The 11,246-nt window shown below is 35.1% G+C and overlaps 1 protein-coding gene across 1 annotated transcript in view; it reads left to right on the top strand.

The window, feature by feature from the left end:
* Positions 1–11,246, top strand: part of LOC105292466 (transmembrane protease serine 11F) — a 59,509-nt gene that overhangs the window by 41,209 nt on the left and 7,054 nt on the right. The window contains exons 5-7 of the mRNA XM_011360682.1: positions 416–454; positions 4,470–4,671; positions 9,966–10,225. Of these exons, the coding sequence (XP_011358984.1) occupies positions 416–454; positions 4,470–4,671; positions 9,966–10,225 (501 nt within the window). The remainder of the gene's footprint in view (positions 1–415; positions 455–4,469; positions 4,672–9,965; positions 10,226–11,246) is intronic.

Here is an 11,246-nt window from a genome sequence, read left to right as displayed (position 1 = left end):
AGCTATCTGGAGTTGCCCTTTCAACAGGACTGCCAGGGCTACTAACACACACAGGCTAGAGAAAGTGAACACCAGTTGTAATGGGAATTGGAGATTGTTTCTTTGAGTTACACTAGAACTCCCAAAGAAAGCAATCAGGGACATTTATCCTTATCATTCTTTCTAATTTCTTAACTTATTTTTCTGACTTTTTGGCAAAAATAAAAACAAAATGCTCTTTTTATTTTAAAGTAAAATTATATATTTTGGACTACATCAGAAAGTTATTTATAACATGGTTATGAAAAATCTCATGCCCTCTTGAAATATGTATGCTTTGGATAATAAGCATTTCTTATCGTGATCATTTGAATAAAATTACATGAATATAAGGATATATTCTTCTACTAACTAATTCATGTTTTGTTTATTTCAGCTATCGACAGCAAAAAGATGAGAAATCTTCTCAACAGCCGTAAGTTCCAAAACTCATATTTGACTGTCTCTTTCATAGCAAAGATAATAAGTAAAAGCCAAAGAAAAGTTAGAGATAGAATTTACCTAGGTTTTTTTTTTTCCACTGAGGTATAATTAACACGATATCATAATAGTTCTAGGTATACAACATAATGATTTAAAATTCATATATAATGCAAGATGTTCACTGGAATAATACAAAACTATTTTTGTTCATTTTGTTTTTGTAAGACAAACACTTAGTCTTTTTATTATTGTTTATTATTTTTTAAACATTTAAATTTCTAAACTTTCACCAAATACATTTTAAGTTTTGTGACTTACATAATGTAAAAAAATTACACAGTATTTTTAATATTATAACATATGTAATTATATTTCTAACATTCTAATACTTAAATGATTATCTTTTACTATATTCTTTCACAATTCAGAGAGTGTTTTAAAGTGGCAACTAGTTAGGCTTCTTACATTTTTGTTGAAATATTTGGTACGTATTAAATTTGCCTTCCCCTTCCCCATATCGACGAATATTTACAGTCTTTTGTGGACAAATATATGCCCATTAAAATGTTGTAGAGACACTGAAAAACAATGATTATTCTCTATTTATAACATGTGACATCTAACATATTTCCAAATATTGTCAATATTCATATATTTGTTCGTCCCATTTATGTTTTCTGGTTTTTGGTACATATTTTCCTCTATTGTACTCTTTCTGTAATATACATTTTGTTTCTGTTTATATCTTCTTGTTTGCCCTATGTTTGTTAAATCCATATATAAACCTTTATTTTTTATTTATCAAACTCAAGGATAAACTAAAAACTATACATAATGAGGAACTTCTAAATTTCTCTTCTCAACTTAGGTTGACTTTCCAATTTTTGATAAATAACGTCACAATTTTACTTATAACTAATCTGTACATACTCTAGCAATATTCTTTTTTAAAACATCATGTTCCATTTTGTCCCCTAGTTAAAATTGTTTATTCCCCACCAAAGTCTCTTGTTATACTTTTACTATTTTCCATTCTTGAGTCTTGATTTAGATTTACCTTTTTGCCTGCTAAACTGTATCTTCAAGTCATTTTTGAACAAAAAAAATTATACGAATAATATATTTTCTGAGTACTTGCATTTGTAATAATCTCTTTTCATTTTCTTTATCTTAATGTCTTGTAGAATTATTGGGTGATAAATAAATTTTCCCAAATATTTCTATACCTATTATTCTGGTTTTTGGGGTTTTTTTTAAGTTTTTTTTCTTTCTTTCTTTTTTCTTTCTTTCTTTTTTTTTTTTTTTTGTATGTTTGTTATAGCAGCCTAAGTCTGGTATGATTTTTATTCTTATGTGGGTTCTCTTCTTTGTTCGTGAATAAAATTAGAAAATATTTATCCCATAATTTTTTTTTTGCCCAGACAGCTAGATATGGTTGTGTTTTGCACTGAATTTTGACAAGGACACGATGAACATTTTCAATGTGTGCACTATTATTTTCTTGCTCTGGAATAACGTTACTTTGTTATAAATTTAATGATTGATTCTGCTTCTTTTTTTTTTTTCCTTCCTCAGAAAGACAAATGATTTATTATTTGAATGCCCATTTTCTGACCTCCATATCAAGAATTATTTTTAATTCCAGTTCAGGTTCCTTTCCTCTGCATTCTGAAAGATTTTTTTTATCAGATATATACTACTGAAAATCACTTGTCTTCATTGTCTGGTATAACTTTTTCTTTAATTCTTCCATGTGGATTTTATACCTGCTATGACATTTTTTTTGTGATTTTTTAAAAATTTTATTTAATCAGAGAGAGCCCTATTGTTTTATGTACTCTTATCATAGCATATTTTTTTCCCTGTGGTTGTCTGCTTTTGTTATAGTAAGGTCTTGTTTTCTTGCATATCTTTGCTGCTATCAAGCACATGTGTCCGAAATTTTTTTTTGTAGAAAATAACTTTCAGAGACATGTTTGTCTTCTGAGTTTATATATCATCTGATTTGGGTGGCCCTAACCGTGCTGTATAATTAAATGCAGGCTTAAGTTTTGCTCTTACACGCAGAGTAAATGAAAACTATACTAGCCTCCCCCTTTGTACCACCAGCTCCATTTATTCACTGATGGCAGTACTCCTCCTTTCTCTGTTTAAATTGCTTTTCATGAAGTATCTGTTTATTCTTGGTGCTATAACAATACCACAGATTGGGTAGTTTATAAACAGCAGAAATGTTTGCTCACAGTTCTGAAGGCTAGATGTTCAAGATTAGTATGCCAGCATGGTCAAGTGAGGGCCCTCTTCTGATTTGTAGACTTCTCCTTGCAATCATCACATGGCAGAAGGGGCTAGGGATCACTCTGGAGCCTCTTTGTTAAACTGCTAATCCCATTTGTGAGGGCTCCACCCTCATGATTTAGCATCTCTCAAAGATCCTTCCTACTAATACCATCATCTTTAAGGGTTAGAATTTCAACATATAAATTTTGGAGATACACACTCAAATCATTGAAAGAAGTAACTACATTTTCATAGCAATTCTCATCTTTTTTGCACTCCTTAAAAGGATGGTGCACTGGAAATTGTGGCTTTTGAATACACACATAAAACAAAGATTTAACGAGTCACAATGGGATTATTCAAACTATGGTTTTGTTTGGTTGGGGACAAGTGCAGTGCAGCTTTATTTTCTGGGCTGGGAAGTGACAGTAGCAGTGAGCCAATGACTTTGCCAAACTTCTTGCTTTCCACACATTTCTAGTTCACAAGATAGAACTTGTGTAGTCAAAGAAGTTGCTTCTCAAAGCAACATGTTGTATATCACAGTTACTGAAAATTACTATCGGAATTTATAATGTTTTCTTATTTTTCCTTAATTTTTATGATTTTGATTCTTTTGTTTTTGAACAATACTATGGATTCAATTTTTCATTTGCAATATGAGGATAATAACCCCTACCCTAGAGAGTTATTATGTAAATTAAAGAAAATATATCTAGTGCTATGTACAGGGCCTGGCTCATAACTAGTAGATATTATTTATATTATTATTACCTTCATACATATTTTAAGGGCAAGTCAGGAGAGAAAGTACTAGGCACAACTGTTATGGTACCATATTAACATAGAAACCCTATTTGTTTAATTTTATGCTCACCTTAAGCCAAAGCTATTTAATCCTGGTGCATTATGATGAATCTGAAAATATAATTTCAGGCAACAATATTTACCTGTTTCTGAATAAAATTTCTTTTTGGAAAAGAGAAACTTGTGTTATTAAAAATATAAATAATTTTAAAAGATACACTAATAAAGTATACTAATATACTTTCAAGTCTTATTTAAGGTTGATTTGAAGCCTCATCAGCTGAGGGTTTATTATCAAGGAATCAGAATTTTTAAAAACTAGACTTTTAAATTTTAGAAATCTAGAAAAGGTCATTATTGTTTAAGACTTAAAATTCAGAGCTTTCCAAAGACAAAGTATAGATTCATGTCAAGGGAGAATCATGACCTACATTTGGTATTGGGCTCTCTCTCGGTAGTAAAAATACAAATGTTGATGTGGTTTCTCCTAATTTTATATCCAATTCTGTCACTTACCAGTTGAATAACCTCTAGAAATTTATGTTCTCTCTCTAAAGCTGAATTTTCGCATTTGAAAAGTGTTTTATTGTAAATGTATCTAAAACAATTAGCAGAGGATCTATACATTTTTGATGCTCAATTAATTATCTACCTATTTATTTATTTCTATATGCTTTATGTAGAGAGACAGAAGTTAATTTCTGGATTGGATGCCTTGAAATGCTAGTAAATATTTCTTCTGAATCTCAGTAGAATCAGTAGCACCCCTACAGAATAATCTTGGAGACTGAGTGCTAGGAAGGGATTAAAGAGTAGCAGGTGCAATGGATTATCTAAACATCGATACTCAGTGCAAGTCAAGATATGCTTTTCACCCCTTCCTATTCATGAAAACAAGTTAACACATGTTTCTGTGACAGGCTGTGGAATAAGGATGACATCTTCAAACATGCCATTACCAGCATCTACTTCTACAGAAAGGATTGTCCAAGGAAGGGAAACAGCTATGGAAGGAGAGTGGCCATGGCAGGCCAGCCTCCAGCTCAGAGATGCTGGTCATCAGTGTGGAGCCAGCCTCATCAGTAACACGTGGCTGCTCACAGCAGCTCACTGCTTCCGCAAGTAAGTTCACCAGGGCTGTTGGCAGTTGCCATTAACTGATTCAGTGTTTGGCAAGAGTGCAGCCTCACCAGCTTATTCTTTGCTCCATTATCCTTGCTCTGTCCCCTAAAATGCATTATACTTACTCTATGCCCTATTCACATTCATCCCCTCTCTATTTTCAGTATCTGTGATGTTTGGTTTTTATCATTTTCATGGTTTTTATCATATTTTTTTTGTATTATCATGATACTACCATTATCTTTCCTACTATATCATAAATGATTTTAGTATAAAGACTATTACATTGAACTGTTTGTTTTTTCATTGTTGAGTTGCATGAGTTCTTTATAAATTTTGGATATTAACCCCTTGTCAGATGTATCGTAGGCAAATATCTCCTCCCATTAAGTAGATTGTCTTTTCATTTTGGCAATGGTATCCTTTGCTGTGCAAAACGTTTTAGTTTGATGTAGTCCTATTTGTTCATTTTTTTCTTTTGTTTCCCTTGCCCAAGGAGATATATCAGAAAAAAATTAGCAATTGCTATGTCAGAGAGTTTACTGTCTATGTTTTCTTCTAGAAGTTTTATGGTTTCAGGTCTTACATTTAAGTCTTTAACCCATTTTGAGTTTATTCTTGTTTATGGTATAAGAAGGTGGTCCAGTTTCATTTTTTGCATGTATCTGTCCAGTTTTCCCAACACTATTTATTGAAGAGACGGTCTTTATTCCACTGTGTATTCTTGCCTCCTTTATCATAGATTAATTGACCATATAGACATGGATTTATTTCTTGGCTCTCCATTCTGTTCCATTGATCTATGTGTCTATTTTTATTCCAGTACCATGCTGTTTTTATTACTATAGCCTTGTAATATATTTTGATATCAGGTAGTTTGATACCTCCAACTTCTTCTTTCTAAAGATTGCTGTGGCTACTAAGGATCTTTTATGGTTCCACATACATTTTTGGATTATTCTAGTCCTCTGAAAAAAATGTCATTGGTGTTTTGATAGAGGTTGCATTGAATCCACAGATTGCTTCGAGTAATACGGTCATTTTAATGATGTTGATTCTTCCTACCCATGAGCATGGTATATGTTTCCATTTATTTGTATCTTCTTCAATTTCTTTTTTCAATGACTTATAATTTTCAAAGAATGGGTCTTTTAACAGCAAAAAACACAAACAATCCAATTTAAAAAATGGGCAGAAGACCTGAACAGATATTTCTCCAAACAGGACACACAGATGGCCAACAGACATGTGAAAAGATGCTCAGGGTCACTAATCATCAGATAAATGCAGATTAAAACCACAATGAGATATCACCTCACACCTGGAAGGTTGGCTATCAGCAATGAATCAAAAAACAACAAATGTTGGTGAGGATGTGGAGAAAAAGGAACTCTCATACACTGTTAGTGGGATTGCAAATTGAAACAATCACTATGGGAAACAATTTGGCAGTATCTCAAAAAATTAAAAATAGAATGACCTTTTAACCCAGAAATTGCACTTCTGGATATTTATCCAAAGAAAACCAAAACACTAGTTAGTAAAGGTCCATACATCTCTATGTTCACGGCAGCGCTATTCACAATAGCCGAGATAGAGAAGCAGCCTAAGTTCTCATCAATAGACGATTTGATAAAGAAGTTATGGTACATATATACAATTGAATATTACTCAGCCCTTAAAAAATAAAATCTCATCATTTGCAACAATGTGGATTGACCTAGAGGTTATTATGCTGAGTGAACTAAATCAGACAGAGAAAGATAAAGATACCATATGATTTCACTTACACGCAGAATCAAAGGAACAAAAGAAATGAACAAACTAAATGAAACAGACTCAAATACAGAGAAAAAAACTGATGACTGCCAGAGGGGAGGAGGGTTGGGGGGCTGGGTAAAAAAGGTGAAGAGGTGAAGAAGTACAAATGACACAAATGAGTAGTTACAAAACACTCACAGGGATTTAGAGTATAACATAGGGTATATAGTCAATATTACTGTAATAGTTGTGTGTAGTGCCAGATGGGTGCTAGAGTAATCAGGAGGTGGAGGGGAAGAAATTAAAAAAAAAAAAAAAAAGATGTGTTCAATGATAAACTAAACAGAACAGTAGTAGAAGAATTGGAAAGCAGGTTAGCAGAAAGACTGAAGCAAATAGAGAAAAAGACTATTATACATGTAACTGTTGTGGCCTGTATAGAGTAGACCAAACCAAGTATGCTCTCAAAGGCTGTTTATTAGCCGGCGGCTGTCCTGTACAAAGGAGCAACCCGAAATGCCAAGATACAAGGTTTTTAAGCCCTAAATCCCATTCTTCATTCTATCTTAAACACAAAGGTCTATTTCTCTCCTATTCACTACCTGTCAACCCACTGGTCAGGTGTGCAAGCGGGGAGTACAGAAGCAGAAAGCTTGTTGTTAGAATGTTATGTTCTTATCGGTGATTGCCTATGTTCCCATGGGCAATAGCCAGTATTCTCATGGGCGATGGCCAAACAGTAATTTTCAGCTTATATACAATTGATTATTTTTCGTGCCACGCAAGCAAGCAGGGTTACACAGGCTAAAATTGGCAGTTAGCATATGAGCTCATTGTTACAAGTTTCATGATTAACAGAATGCGGTTAGGGGTTCCAGAAACTAGGCCTAAGGTATAGACTTCCTTTGTCCAGTTTCAGATTTTAATTATCCTTTAACCTTTTCACATTTCAGCAGGCTGTCACATAACAAGTTTAAATTCTTCCATGTAGTCAAGGAGAAAATTCGACTTCTGTTTTATTTTGTTTTGTTTTGTTTTCAGTTAATCCTTCTATCCTTCCACTCTCAACATCAACTATCATTTTATAAATAAGAAAAAAAAATCAAAGGTATCACTCTAGAAGCTCTCCCTTCCAACTGCTTTATTTAAGAACCCCAGTGGGCTTGTGAGGACTAGAGAGGTGTGTAGATGTTTGGAGAGACTTGCCAACTTGTCTCATTGCCCTCACAGCATGGAAGACTAGTCATATAGGCCCTGAGAGAAGCAATCTGCTTGTGATGTACCTCTAAAAACTCAGTTCATGTACACAGATATACACAGGCACTCTATTGCCCCAGGAGATAAGGGCACACCTTCTTTCCTTCCTGAGGTTTCAGCATCAGGATACAGAATTTTTTTTTTTTCTTTTTTTTTCAAACTCTAAAGATAAAGGCTCTGAATGAAGCCCTGGCCAGTGACACTGTTCACACACCCTTTCTAGTATACTATCTTTGGTGAGTCTAACGGGCTCTTGACTATCTTTCTAAGAGTAATATTTAAATAGTTCCAAGTTGCCCACACCTTTATTTATGGGGTAAATGTGTAATAGGGATGACCTAATGAATTTAAGGTGATTGTCTATCACTCTCTCATGAGACAAAAGAAGAAAGACTCACTTATATATTTATAACTCCCAAAATAACTGGTGTCGTGCCTTAGGTTTTACTTGAGTTTCACTAATTTTTTTTAAGGTTTTCTGATTTTTTGTTCACATAGTGCTCCAGTCTTCACACTTGTTTTTGGGAGTGGCATCCATTTTGGTTTATTACTTAGCCTTGCTTATGTTAAAAATAATAAATCCAGAATATTAATTTATTAACATTTAATGAAGAATATAAACTAAAGTGATTGAGATATACATTTTGGCAGGTCTAGTACAGTCTCTGTATGCTGACAAACTAAATGGGAATTGGCCACTGAGTTTGATAAAATAGAGATAACTGGTGACCTTGATGAGAGAAATTGCGGTGATATGATAGGGATGGAAATGAATTGAAGAGAGAATAGAGGACAAGAATTGGATTCAGTGAGCTTAGACGCCACTTTCAAGGAGTTTCAAATGAATGGGAACAGAGAAATTTGACAGGTGAAGGTGGTTGTGGACTCAAAGGAAGTTCTTAAAATATGAGTGACATTATAGCATATTTTATGCCAATAATAATAATCTAAAAGAACTGGGGAAGGTGATGATCTTGGAAATGGTTCAGTTTTGAGATGTTATAATTTTATTGCACAGTTAACATATACTGTTGTGAAAGAAAAATACAGGGTACTTTGAAAACAATACCACAATTATCCAGAGTTTTTAAATTTTGCCCCCCCCCATTACAGAAATAGTGTATTTTTTAAAGACCATGTTTAAGACAAATTTTAGTACCTTTATGCTCATAGAAAAGGGTCCTACTCTTTATGAAACAGTGTGGATGGGGAGAAAGTTCTTGACAGGAAAGATATCATGAGACTTGAGCCAGCTCTCTCTGACATTAACCAGCTGGATATGTCCCTTACCTGGGCAATTCAACTTTTAAGTCTCAGTGTCCCTATTCACAAACAGGTTGAACTGCGCCTATTACATGAGGTTTCCCTTCTGATTGACAATGCCTGAAGAGGTGGGTTTCTATTTTATGTACTCAAGCTTCTTGAGGACTGAAGGCATGCATATCTTGTATCTTCTGGTATTCAAATGAAAGCTTTAGCCCTAAGATTTCAGCTTTGAATAAAATCTTCCTTTAAAATGTAAATAAGTAAAACAACTGAGAGAAGAGCCCTTCCCATTTCCTGGTTCCCACCCCAGGGCTCTGCCTGCTCATGCCTGGGGCAGTGCCTAGTACTTTGAAAACCACTGATCTTTCAAGTTTTTATTACACTTACACATCTATGATTCATCAACACAGTAATCCTGCATGCACAAGGAAATCTTCTTTTTCGATTCTCCTCTGTGATTTCCTTCTACATAATTTTTCTCTACGAAGAGAATTTCAAGTTTCTATATATTTCTAGTCATTCTCGATGAAGATAATTAGAAGACAGAACAAGAGGTGACAAGTGAATCATAAAATAAGAGTGGATGAAGTGTCTGATACAGAGGAAGAATGCCCCTTGGTATATATAGTACCAAAGCAAATTACTATCTACACATTTCATTGAAAGCATAGAAAAAAGATAATCTGACAAGTTGCTAATAAACAAGGAGTTAAATACTGGAAATTAATTGTATAGCACCCATTACTATTATTAATCCAAATAAAGTATGAAAATTTCATTTAGTTGCTTTGCTTTTTTTAATTTTAAAGGAGTAAAATATTTTTAGCTTTCATACTCTCACTTATATCATTGGTATTTTTCACCTCTTTTTTAAATAAGGTCATCAACAGCAAATTCACCATAGGTATTTTTCAGGAGCATAATCCCAATAGTTCGGGAGAAATACAGTCTCAATCTTTTTTAAAGTATAAAGTTAAGCATCATAAATTTTATCCTTTAATGTTTTGCAGAAATAAAGACCCAAGTCAATGGATTGCTACTTTTGGTACAACTATAGCACCACCCGCAGTACAACGAAATGTGGGGAAAATTATCCTTCATGAAAATTACCGTAGAGAAACAAATGAAAATGATATTGCTTTGGCTCAGCTCACTACTCGAGTTGAGTTTTCAAATGTAGTCCAGAGAGTTTGCCTCCCAGATGCATCTATAAAGTTGACACCTAAAACAAGTGTGTTTGTTACAGGGTTTGGATCCATTGTAGATGATGGTGAGTATTCAACCTAATTTACTTAGTACAAATATGTCTTAGGCTGTAACAAGCTGTCTTAGGGAATCCCTTTTTAGAGTGTGTATAAAAATAATGTTGATGCTTCCAGTGTGTATGGCCCTGAGCAGAACAGGGGACTGTGAGTTAAAAAGTTAAAGGAAGAAGGGAAAAAATGGCATAGATGATAGAGGCTCTGTTCATCCCTCTGGCAAACAAATCAAAGTTGTGATGGAAACAAGGAGCAAGGAGCAAGGAAAAATAAGCTGAACAACTAAGCTGAAAATAAGATGAACAACTGAGGAGAAATCCCCAAATCACCCTGCAACGGCAGAATGTAGGATGGGGCGAGGATGCGGAGCTGCCCAGTCTCGAGCGGCTGAATGAGACAGAGGCTGAGGCAGCAGCAGCAGCAGCAGCAGCAGCAGTGGCAGATGCATCTTAAAGGGATCGCATCCACAAGTGAATTTTCACGATGATGGACATACTTGCTCTGAGCACCAGTGCTGATTCTGCTGCGTGCAGGGGGCACCAGAGACTTACAGGAAGACATTGTCGGAGTGAGGGCAAGATTTGCTCTGTACAGAAGTGCTGACAGTATCCATTGTTCTCTGTTGAGCCCTCCCCACTCCTAGCGCGCAGCCACAAAGCCGCCGTAGCCGAGAGGTCATCAAACTGGATAACAGAGGTCCCCCCATCCAGAGGATTCCCTGAAACTCTACCTCCTCTAGTTCGCAGCCCCACCCAAGCCACATCCAGGTGTATCCTCAGTGAGTTCAGGTGTTTCTTGCTGAGCAGCACCTAGACTCACACTAGAGGCAGCTATCCTTGGTTTCTGGAGTGGCCTTTTGAGGCAACTATAAGCACAGCATCTGTGGATTGCTTGCTGAATCTTAACAGGTGGCCCTAGAGGGGCAGAGGCTTGGGCTAAATTTGGCCTGCAGCTGAACCCCTCTTAGGACCTTGCCACAGTACACCTACCACAGAAAGACACACTAATGATACTGGGAGACTTAAGAGCTTT

The sequence above is a fragment of the Pteropus vampyrus genome, unplaced genomic scaffold (genome assembly GCF_000151845.1).
Source record: "Pteropus vampyrus isolate Shadow unplaced genomic scaffold, Pvam_2.0 Scaffold57, whole genome shotgun sequence".
Classification (NCBI taxonomy): domain Eukaryota; kingdom Metazoa; phylum Chordata; class Mammalia; order Chiroptera; family Pteropodidae; genus Pteropus; species Pteropus vampyrus.
This window is presented reverse-complemented; position numbering and strand designations above follow the sequence as displayed.